The sequence below is a fragment of the Convolutriloba macropyga genome, chromosome 10, assembly GCF_964194025.1.
Source record: "Convolutriloba macropyga chromosome 10, txConMacr16.3, whole genome shotgun sequence".
NCBI classification, from domain to species: Eukaryota; Metazoa; Xenacoelomorpha; order Acoela; family Convolutidae; genus Convolutriloba; species Convolutriloba macropyga.
The window spans coordinates 41809697-41822349 of NC_134477.1; the positions used below are offsets into that span (position 1 = coordinate 41809697).

The 12653-nt window shown below is 37.0% G+C and overlaps 1 protein-coding gene across 1 annotated transcript in view; it reads right to left on the reverse strand.

Moving 5' to 3' along the window:
* Positions 1–1529: 1529 nt before the first annotated feature.
* The window catches only part of LOC142348030 (uncharacterized), a 16498-nt gene continuing 5374 nt past the window's right edge, over positions 1530–12653 (reverse strand). Inside the window, exon 3 of the mRNA XM_075399196.1 lies at positions 1530–1799. Coding sequence (XP_075255311.1) covers positions 1530–1799 — 270 coding nt within the window. The remainder of the gene's footprint in view (positions 1800–12653) is intronic.

The window sequence follows — 12653 nt, forward strand, 5'->3', positions numbered from 1 at the left end:
GAACAAATTAACCCCCCACTCTTACAACATTTTACCCCCCTTGGCAGCCCAACTCTTGCATCATTTTACCCTCTCTGCTAAATTACCCCCTCACTCTTACACCATTTTACCCCCCTTGGCAGCCCAACTCTTACATCATTAAACCCCTCTGAACAAGTTACCCCCTCACTCTTACCTCATTTTACCCGCTTGGCAGCCCAACTCTTACATCCTTAAACCCCCTCTGAACAAATTACCCCCTCACTCTTACACCATTTTACTCCCCTTGGCAGCCCAACTCTTACATCCTTAAACCCCCTCTGAACAAATTACCCCTCACTGTTACAACATTTTACCCCCCGTGGCAGCCCAACTCTTACATCATTTTACACACTCGGGACAAATTACCCCCACACTCTTACATCAATTTACCCCCCATAGACAAATTACCCCCCCCCCCCACTCTTACATCAAAATGGGAGTATTTTAGGGAGGACATTCGACGAGGGCTGCACTGGGTCGGTGGCCTCATCCTGGGCAATGTATCTTCATTTTCATTTTTTATAGTTACAGATCATAGACTTATATTACAAATTTTGCTAACAAAAACGTGGCATTTTCGGACCATTAATGAACAGACAACATGGCAGTATTGCGTCTATGGGCCATTGGATTTGAATGGTTGGTGTAAATTACTATTCAATTCTCTGAAAGTCGGAGCTTAACTTTGTGTCAGACTAATCACTTTTTCAATTACAAAAGAAAATAACGGCGGCCACCAAATAGCACGCATTGAGAACCTCTTCAATTATGACTTGATAAATTTCTGAAAAAATTTTTAATTGATGCGCTGAAATATGCTGATTTTTCAAAAAGTCCATTTCAAAACTGTACATAATAATGTACTGAACAGCGGTGAAAAGCAATGAAATTTTGTAAGAAATGCTCTATTTTTTTTTAAAAAATGCTGCGCATTTCAACGCATTCAGTTGTTGTTTTTTTCCAACATGTCTCGCCTTGTCACAGTCTCGAAGTTCCATCTCTTGTGCCTTAGGGTCGTTCCGGGTCGTTTCTCCGGATTGTATCAATTATAGCCCCCGCACCAAAATGTGACACTCTATTATGTTATATCTACAGTATTGGGGTATGCGGTATAAGACAACTAAGATGGGCTGGCTATAATGGGATGTCATTGATGCCTGCTTATTTAATTTGATTTTTATTAAAAATTTTGAATTAAACGGTTCAGAAGTGCTGGAACTTGCCTAAATTACGTAAGATATACGCTGAAAGCTCAGCACAATTCCTAACCATTTGCAGCGTATAGGTATGCAAGTTTTTTTTAGCTAAATTGTTAAGCATATATCAGCGCATTGAGCATATTTCCCAAAAATTGCCCTCGAATGGCGCTAACACCTTGACCTGGGTAGCTGCCAAAAAAACTGGCAATAATGGTTCATTAGACTTTCCGGTGACAACGAATATAGAAAAGGAGAAAAATTGTGAGAAATATGAAAAATGGTTTTCTATTAAAAAAGGGTTTTCGAGTCTTAAAAAAAGCTATGATCAACTCCAGATTTCGGCACCGGCCACTTCGAAATCTTTTCTGTGCCACTGATTTCCTCTGAGTTATTACGCGGAATTGCTCGATATGTGAGATTGAACCCTTTGGCACCCACTGTGTAGACTGAGTAAAAGAAAATTGTCACAACACTGCTATCGAAATTCATTTTTCGAGAATTGTTGTCCGTAATGACATCGTAGCCACATAAAAATGTTACGTTACCATCTGCAAAATGCTGTTTGTTGTTCACCATAACCTAATAATATAGAGTAATATCAAAAAAATTTAATTCAACGCAAATACTTATCTTGAACAACGCAGTGTAGAAATTGTTGTGACCTGACCAGCGATTTAATCTTTTTTGTTTATCTTTATTCACGATCCAATAACACAATCGGTAGATAGTACCAGCTGTTTATCTTTGAAGATCAGACACAAGGTTATTATTGCAACATTATCATGTAAGAGAACAGTCAAACTATTGAACTATTTGCGCCAATCAGAGCTCTGCGCATAGAAAAAAACAGAATGAAATTTTTATGATTCAGTACTGAAATATCATGACACATCAGTCCGGGACAGCTAAGGTTTAGCAGCTATTGACCTGGCTGCTAAACCATAGCGGTGCCAATAGTCCAATTTATCACTGTATCACAGCAAACCTGACGGCCAAATTATCTCACTAAACAAAAATTAGAAGATCTGTTGCAAACAAAGACTTTTTTCAGTTTTAATATACACAATAGCCATTTTGTGACATCAAAAAGTAAAATAATTAGGACGAACATGCAGTTGTGACACCAAAAATGCGTATTATATATTTGATTTTCTAAAGTTACAGAAATCTTGCACAAGCACATTTTTACAATTGGTAGTGACAAGAGATCAAATCTAAGGGGCTAGTTCTAAAATCTTTGATCTCTCATTTACATTGCTATATCCGAACAGAATACATCACCAATTAGCGATGAGAACACTTAGTGAAAAACTACTGTAGAATTCGCGGTGGAAAATCACTCCCAAATAATATTTGAATACACTGAGTGTTTCCAGTTTGGATTTCGCGGGGTGAAAGACCCTAGCCATCTCTCAGATAAAAATGAGACTAAAAAGAACTGTTTTTTTCACAACTAGCTACTAGTTGATGAAAAGAAGAGAACACAAATGAAAACAGTCTTAGGAATAAGTAGATAAATGATCACGTGTTCTTAAAGCAATTTGCACCAAAGAATGATTTGTTTATACTATATTGGGTTCTGTCATACAGAAATCCGTTCTGCAGTATATTTGTGAAATTACTGGAGAATTAGGTGTTTTCGTGACGCTAAATCTTGATTCATTTAGTTTGTTAGAACTATATTAATTCGAAAACAAAATTTGTGTTGTAATTGCTCTGCGAATACAAATGTTGACTTTGAAGTATTGGCTCGCGTAGCAAAAGACTGGAATTTTAGATCAGCTTGGGATTGTCTAGTTTGAGGAGCAAAAGTTAGTTGCAAAGAGATTCAACTGAAAATTGAATTAAATTGCAAAAGAATGAAATAAAGGTTAAACAGAGTTTTGATCATCAAATTGATGATGCATTTAAATAGGTGAACAGAAACAAATTAGGAAATCGGCGATAAATTAAAGTAAGTGGTCTGTGTGCACGGACAATGATTCACGATTCATGTCAACAAATTTTAAGAAGATTTGAACTACTAAATTTGATCTTGAACATGAACTAAAAGAATCAAGATTTACATACCGAAATGAACTAAATTAAAAATAGGGAGAAAAATCAAATAAACAGCGCCACATATTATCATATGGGTGAACTATGTATCAACTCTATATCTTATTTCCCCCTCGACAAAATAAACAAAATGCAGTTGTGTTTATAACAAAAGATTAGTAATATATTTGCTCGTTATTATAAATGATAAAATATTGTTTTTCAATGAGTTTGTGGTTGTTTAGGGTCTAATACGATTCTCAATCTGCTGCGCATTCTGCCTCTTTTACAGCCATGTTTGTTTCAACTTCTAAGTAGTTGCGTGAGACATAATACTGAGTTGGATAGTGTGCATCTGGGGAACAGGTTCCTAATTGAAGATCAAAAACTGGGCCTTCTGGGTTTTGTTCAGCTGTTCTTTGAATTGTCGAATTGATTGTTCTATTTTCAATTTGCTTTTTTAGTAACTGGCGACGTTTTTGTTGAGATGTTGCTTTACTGGATGAAGATTTGGCGGGGCGTCTGTGCGGAATGCAAAGATTTGTCTGATTCTGTGATGTACGGGGATGTTCGTTTTCGTTTAGTGGAAGGTGCTTGATTTGTCTTAGTTGTTGTATTTCGTTTAGGTCGTTGTGGTTGTTCTTTATTAATTTGCTCCGCGGTTGTGGGTGTGAATTGTATGAGTTGAGACTGCCACGCGGTAGTGGACGTCTTTTGTTGTGGTTGAGTTTGCGGCGCTTTATTTGGCTTGACAGGCATGCGAACTCGCCGGACGCGTGATACGTTAGAGTGGACTGAAGAAACGCAGCCTGATTCGTCCGTAATTCTACGGTGTTTGATATTTTTTTCACCTACGAGCTTCTTTCTCGCATCACGAGCTTGTTTGGCGGCCATTTCTTTTGTAGTTTTGCCTGTTGTTGTGCTTTTGGTCGCCTGTCAGCATAATCCCTCAAGTCCGTTTGCCGTTCAAGTCAGTTTGCCGCTTTCGTTCTTAGCTGTGCTAAGTCTGGATTGCGAATGGTGACCTCACGTTCACCGGTTTCTTTGATAATGGATGTATGCTCATAGCTCTTGATGACTGAAGACGCGGGTGCGAGCACATAATCCGTCTAGGCTCTTTTTTGAGAGTTTATTCCTTGTACTCTTCTTTTCTAAATTGAGAGACAAAGAGGCTTCTGTTCTGGGTACCACGTGACCTATTCCCGGAAGTGTTATTCAAACGTCGAAAGATTAATAGTCCTTTGACGACATCCTCGTAGTTGGTAGATATCGAGTTAGGCCTTTAATTTAAAGTTGTTTCGGCTCGCGGTTTTAATACATGCTAAACGGCTTTTCATTGCTTGAATTAGGATCTCAACTAAGCCGATTGCTCGGTGATGGTGGATTGGAGCTCAAATGAGTTCAATATTATTATGACAAAAATTATTAATTTGCTGTCCAATTTGACGTTTAGCATGGTCTAATCTTATTGCGCATGGTACGCCATGCAACAACACATAGTCTTGAAGAAACATTTAAACATTCTGTGCATTCGCTCTGTAAAATATTTCAGCCGTTGGAAATTTTGAAAAACGGTATATACATGCAAGGAAACATACTTTTTGTTTTAAATGGTTTCAACAAAATCTATTTGAACTTCTTCATCATTAAATTTTTACCGATCTTTACACAGGGGTTGCACTTGGCCGTATTTGATAACAGATCCCGGTTCATGCATGGCCATCATGCATTTATAGCCATATCTGTCATACAACATTTCCCAGGGTGTGTCGCTTGAATTTCTTCCCTTTAAGCGTTCCTGATTGATTTGGGAATCGCTATTTTGTCGTCGACACAAACACAGCCGTTTTTGACATGTCTTTCCCTTTGGCATGTATGTAAGGGCTAATATGGGTGCACCTTTTTATCATTATCCGTCTTGCTGCAATCAAAACTTTCTTTCAGAATGGCCTCTTTTGATGTCTGTCTTGTCACCAGGGAGTGGTTGAATATTTTTGAAAGGGCGAAGTTAGAATAATCGGTTTGTATGTCGTCTGTAGATGGTGTGTTTGTAAAATTCGCTGTGTCTGTTTCGGGCGTAAAAGGAGTAGTTGTAATCTGTGATGCATTGGAAGGTCCAGCTTTATCTGCAAATCGCTCTTTAGAGGGGAAATTTTGTTTAATGTTTTGCAACGTTTCATCATTTGAATTCGACATCATTAAGACCGTATGGAATGAGTGGACAATCCGTTGATATTTGAAGTAATTGAAAAGGATTGATTTGTAAGGCGGTTAAAGGCAAAAAGCGAGTTTGGATTGTGGGTTGCGTTGTAGAGAGTTGTAGATTTACAGTGATTGGAATTTCATTTGCTAATTACTTTGTCATAATTGCTGATTTTAGAGTATTCTTGCTTTCGCGCCGCAAATTCACTTATTATTTTGTCGCTGGTGTTTTCATTAATTGTGTTCGTTTTAAGTACCGCTTTTTGCTGCGCAAAATCCGTATAATTTTGAGAATTTGAAAGAAAGCGTTTCGCGCGGCGTTTAATTGCGCCAAATTAGCGACGTCATAAGTGGATATATCAACAGCTCATTGTTGCTGTTCGCGCAAAAATTCCATTAAACCCATTTTTTGGCCAAAAAGGTGGTCAATGGAAAAATCAAAATGAAGTAAGCAATTGGCCCATCTTGTGAGGCAACTCTTAGACGACTTATTTGCTCTATATTCTCATATAATGGAAAGTAAGGCTCTATGATCAGTGATAACGGTAAAGGTTTACCGTAAAGGTAGTACTTCAAATTTTCGATTGACGCAACTACGCTTAATACTCAGAGTTCTTTTATGCTATATCGTTCTTTGACTGTATTAAGGAAAGGGGATCCAAACGAGATCGTTTACAAACCGTCAGGGATACGTTGCTCTAACGCGCATCCAAGACCTTTTCGGGATGCATCACCTTTATACGTGTCTCCAATTTAGTACTAAAAAGTGTTTGCGTTCTGTAGCTTCGGTTCAAAAAATTTTTTTCTTTAAACTGGTTTAAACTGGTTAAAATGTTTTCATCGGCCCATTTAAATTTCGTAATTTTCTCAAATAAGGGTCTTAAAGTGTAGCAAAATTGAGACAAATTTGGTATATATATTTCCAAAACGATGAGCAAAATTTTTTGAGATTTGTCAGTGAAGTGAGTTACTGAATGACGGTGCTAATGGGGTCATACCCGATTGTGAAATTCGGTGGCCAAGCCACTTGATTGGAGTTTTTGCGAAGTGACATTTTGCTAGATTATTTGGAGATTTTCTTCATCTAACTTTATTAGACATTTTCAAACAAGCTGCTAATAATCTTCCATACGTCCTATGCGTAATATTGAAATATCATCAGGAATGCAAAAGGTATTAGTAAATCCCGTTAAAGTGTAATCTATTGCCTTTTGAAATTCGGCTGGCATGTCTGTTAGGCCACGAAGTCTTGATTTGAAACTGTATGTTTCAGTCATATCACCGTTTACTAAATTTAGGTTTTAATGGTGGGCCATATCAGCGTGTAAATTGAAATAAATATACGCGTTTTGCTTGCAAATCGAGTGTAAGGAAATATGCTGCATCTTGCGGCGCAATTGAAAGGGGTTGCGATATATTCTGAATTAAAGAGTCAATGTGCGGTAATTGGTGTTTGCTTTTTGAATTGATTTATTTAAAATCTTCGAGTCCAAGGATATTTTAAGTGAGTGATTCTTTTTGACTGTTACTACTATGGGTGATATGAAGATTATTTGGAACAGTTTGCATTCATCAACTTTTAAGGTTCAATTTTAACTTTGGGTTGTAAATAAATTGGTACTTTACGTCCTTTTTGTGAGTTACTTGGTTATTCCTGTGACATTATTGGATTACTTTTTGAAGCTTTGATTTGCCAAGTCGATTTATCAATTCCGGATTCATTAGTATTCTTTTACTTTTGACTTTTTTATGATGCTTGGTGGATCTATTTGATTGATTTCAACTTTGGGACAAGATTTTTGCGTGATCGTTATACCTAAGTGCTCGATTTAATCGCGTTCTAAAATATGTCTAAATATGTCTGCTACCACAGTAATTGTCGCTCGTGGAATTTGCCAACCGTTAAATTTAAACGGTGTTTTCAAAGTTCCTAGTGTTTCCACAGTCTCGTTTGAAAAAGGCTTTAAATCGAATACTTTTTTTGCTGACCATTTTGCTTGGATACAGTTAAATACGATAAGCTTCGCAATAGAAAAATTATCTATTGTACATATACTTCCAGAAGCGAGTAGCAAATTACATTGTGTTTCGCTGAATATTGTTTTCATATTGAGCGGTGCGATCGCATTTGAAGTATTTTGTTCTAACATTGCGACGTAATTATCGTCGGGAGAGTCATACTATAAGTCAAGATGTTCGTTATAGTTGATGACATTTAAATTCTGATTATCTGAATTGTCCGGATTATCGAGATTTTCCATGTTGTCTATACGATTACCTTGCTGTGTTTTCTTGTTTGTGTTTTGTTTTTTTTTCCCACATACTTTTGTGAAGTTGTGCAGATGATCAGTGGTTACCTATTTTACCCATCGCAGAGAAAAACTGACGATGAGTTCTTGTCCAATTTTGTCTACAAGTGCGACAGAGACCTCTTTCTTAGCGATTGATTGTGTTTCTGTTCCGATTTGGGTACGTGTATTCGCGCCGCGGAACAGATTGAACTGTTGAACTACTTTTGCGCTACTTGTGTTGTTAGACGATGTCCGCTGTTGATTTTGTTGCATTTCAATGTTAGTCGCAATGCTGAGAGCTGTTTCTGGTTCGACCGATTCCCGCAAGAGTTCTTGTTGTATGTCATAATAGAGTGTATTTTTAATTATAATAATCAAGTCCTCGCGGTTGTCAAAGTCTCTCTTTTCTTCTGTTTTCTCGAGAAGAAAACATGGCGATCAAATGTTATATTGCGGGGTCGGATGAGGGCTATTTCTGACAATTTTAGTCTAAACAGAATCGTAGATGTTATCATGTGAAAATTTTTGGTGTCAAAAAGTCTGCGGCCTTCAGTGCCAATGCTAAGGTAAGGAAGTTGAATGCACTTCTGTTCGCATAGTGTCCACGGTCGTTCCCCACAGAGAATACCTGCTTTGGTGTTTTTCTGACATTTTAGGTCCTATTGGAGTTTGAGTTGGCTGTTTCTCATTTGGTCTCCCTTTCCGTTTATTCCGTTGCATCTTCAGTTGGAGCTTCATTTTTGTTATTTCAGGAAGAAGTCGAACTCGGGTTGGTTTTGGCTCAAGGAGTGTATCCAATGTTATAATCAAAATTTGTGTTGTAATCGCTGCGCGAATACAAGTGTTGACTTTGGAGTGTTGATTCGCTTGGCGAAAGACTGGATTTTTAGATCAGCTTTGGATTGGTTAGTTTGCGAAGCAAAAGTTAGTTGAAAAGAGATTCAACTGGAAATTGAGTTAAATTGCAAAAAAAATGAAAAACAGATTAAACAGAAATTTGATCATTAATTTGATCAAGCATTTAAATATGTGAACAAAACCAAATTAGGACATTGGCGGTAAGTTAAAAAAAGCGGTCTGCGTGCACAGAATATGATTCATGATTCCTCTTAGCAAAATTTAAGAAGATTTGAACAACTGAATTGGATCTTGAACATGAACTAAAATATATCAAGATTTACAAAACCGAATTGAACTAATTTAGAATTAGCGAAAATTCAAATAAATAGCGCCGCATATTTTCATACGATTGTATTAAGTATCAACTATATATCAAAAGTTCCGTACTGATATGAATTTAAGTGGCCAATGGTGGTTAAAGTATGTTATATGTGGCCAAGGGTGGCCAAAGTCTGTTCGGTCTGGCCAATACCTATTCTTGGGTATGGTCGGTCTGGCCAATGCCTTTCCTGGGTCGCGGACTTCATCCTGGGTTCGTATCTGTCAAAACTTTAGTAAGTGGCTGGTTGGTCTTTTCGTTCGCTTCGTCTTGCTCCAGAAGATTGAATTTAAAAATCCGAGTTGTTTCCGTTGCTCTTCACACTTTGACTTTGTGGTTGCACGTAATATCAGTTGTATTACACGAAGGTTGCAGAAGCTTAATGCTTTGATTGTGGAACTAAAAGCGGGAGGATATGAATTCGATCAGCTGTCAGATGGCCATATTTTGGACTTTCTGAGGATTGGCATTCTCATCGCTATTACAATGTTACTATTTTTAATTGATGAGATTTGAATACATTAGATGGGAAATTTGTGACTCTGATCATCAGAGATTTTTTGCGCATGTCTAATTTCTTCATCCCTAAGCCATTTCCGGGACAATTCTCGTTTATGGGCTCCTATTTTCCGCTCTGGATTTAGTTTATTTTATTTTTGCGGGGCGTTTTTGGCATACTTTTTCAGACTAAGATTTAACCACTCCATCGTACCGACGTTTGCAAAGTTCGAATCTTTCACTATAATTTTTCTTCGTTTTTCTTGTTGTTTTTCGTGTTTTTTTACTTCGGCTCATAATTGGTTGGGTTATGCTGACAAACGAAACAGGCGCAAGTACTTCAAATTATAGGTCCTGGTTTTTTCCTGTGTTCCTCCTTGTTTAATTTTGCCAACCAGATTGAGGATCACATTTTGTGTGCGTACTATTTGATGAGCTACAGATTCTGATTACATTAGTTGAGGTTCGATGTCTGCTGACATCCGCTCCCTTTATCATGCAACATTGGTTGCCTGGTTGCCTGGCACAGTCTTTTCGATGACACGAGCACTGGTCTCACCTGCCTGTTCCCATTGTTTAGGCGTCCAGTAAGTTTCTCCCGGGCACAGTATTTTAATTAAAATAATTTGCCATAATTTTCTCACGGTTGAGTTTCTTTTGACCATTTGCTATATTTGTTGTCTTATCAATGAGTGGAAAGTTATAGATAACATTAGATTTTGGAACTTTCAGGCACCCTTGTAAGGCCCCCTTGATTGCTTTAATTGCTTTTCTGATTGCAATCGGTTTGTTTATATGGATATACTCAATTTTTGCTGAGATCCATGCAGCGTTAGTTGATACATGATTAATTTTTTAAGCCTTTCTTCGTCGCACACTTGAGCATACGAATGCGTACTTCTTTCAGTAAAGCATCTTTTCTGGTGAAGATTACTAAAATTATTTGCAGAATACATTCCCACTACATCCTATAGCCGATTTTTTGCTGTGAGATGTGTTGGCTAATGCAGGTTGTTGGGGCGATGGTGAGCCATCTGGATTTCTCAATGTTGGTGTTTTCGGGTTGTATGTGATTGGAGTCAAAATCTCAGTCGAATGTCACACCGTATATTGATGGGATTGCCGTTTTGTTTGATTTGGTTGAAAGCATGCGCATTGCATTCAAAAAAACGTTTCAGTCAGGAGCCGGATGACTCTTATCTAGATTATTACCAAAAATTTATGGGTAGATTTTGCTGGTGTTTATGCTATGTATTTGCAACAGGTTTTTTTTTTCAGGAATCACTGATTGATCATGCGAACTGTTGTCGTTGTTTACATGGAAAGATTGTTATTGTTCTCACTGTTCACTCGACTTAGGTTTGTAATATGATGCATTTTTGCAACGCGAATTTACTGCTTGTAATTGTATTGTGATGGTTGACTTCGCAACACTCAATTGACGCTGAGTATTCCCGGGTCGAGGTGTAACGCTAAAAATCACTAAAAAATGTAAGATTTGCGGTCAATGCGGTAAAAAGATGTAAAAATTGCGATTTTTAGCGTTGAATGCGATGAATGCGGTGAAAAAGAAATAATTCAACGCTAAGAATCGCAAATCTTACGAACATTCCCCGCTAAAAATTACTGTATATTTTTTGCGGTGAATTTTTGTAAGATTGGCGTTTTTTAGCGGTGAAACTTTTAATTTCACCGCTTCACGGTGGTAGCGATGAATTAATTTTTTCCACCGCTTAAGCGGTGAAAATAAAAAATGCACCGCTACAAATCATAAACCTTACAAATTTTCGAAGCATTTGTTTTCATTACATTTATTGAATCTGATTTAAATTCACAAGAAATATCAAAAAAGAACTTGACAGATGGCGCAGTGGAATAAGAAGTTGTTGACATGCAGGAGATGAGAGGTTCGAACCCGTGTACGACAGCTTCTTTTTTGTAAGAAATCTGGTGAAATCTTATAAAAATTCTCCGCTAAAAACCGCAAATCTTTTAAAAATTCACCGCATTCATCGTAAAAAGATGCGGGCGCTTTGCGGTGAATTTCTTTTTTTTTCACCGCTATTCACCGCAACTCTTACATTATTTTTCGACCTAACCTCGATCCGGGTTTGGTTATTTGTACTGATTTATCAATTAGGTTGCTGTATAAGTAATTAAATGTTGCAGAATTTGCGACATTAATTGACGTCAACTTTTTCAGCCCGATTTTGATGCTGAGATTGAAGTGGACTATCATTTATATCTAATGGTTTTGTTGAATCTAATTGACACGCAATAACCTTGAAAAAAGAACCGAAAATTTTTTGCTAGCATTTGAGTATTTCTGCTAATATTACTTGTGATTGTGAAAAGTAATATAAAATGTTATCAATTGAAGTTCTTGCTTTTGAAATTGTTGCAGCAACAAACTATTGAACGTAAAACGAAATTTTTGGCTTGAGAAATTGAAGCGAGGTTTCGGGTGTGAATTGAGTTGCTGTAAGTTTATTTCAAGTCGAATTTAGCGAAATATGCATGTTTTTCGAAGACTTTTTTGTGTAAATTTTGCTGAGTTGCATCAATTAGATTTTCAATATTGAGCTTCTAGTTTTTTGCATTGATTTGTTTGAAAATTAAAAGTCGATTGTAAAAGTTTTGTCAGAAACATCTTTTAACTGTTCAAATAGGTTTTAACTGTAATATTTATTGAAGATATATTTTTTGTCTGAATCTAATTTAAGAAGATTTTCGTTTTTGATTTTTGAAATTCTGCGTTTGCGCACTGCTGTAAATTTATTAAAACTCTTCGTCTTTTTGGTGCCTAAGATTGAAAAGAGAGTTTGCTCTTTGCCTTTTGGCGAACCAATTCTCGAGAAAGCTGCTGGAAATCAAGTGATAGCTGCTTTTTATGGAGCATTGGTGATGATTAATTTTATAGATCAATTTTGATTGATTCGCAGATTAACATAATTTTTGCAAACTGGTCTCTGTCACCGCTGCTATATTGACGTTCGTTGCTATCCAATCATCATGTTGTGTTGATTGCACCAATTGCCTTGATTCTTTTGTTGAAAAGCGCATTTAAATTGTTCAATTCCTTTATCATTTGACTAAAAGCTTGGATTGTCCGCATTCGTAATAGAGCGTGCAAAGTTGTCATAAACGATTGTACAACGATCCTCGAATTCAACAAAACTTTCGTAG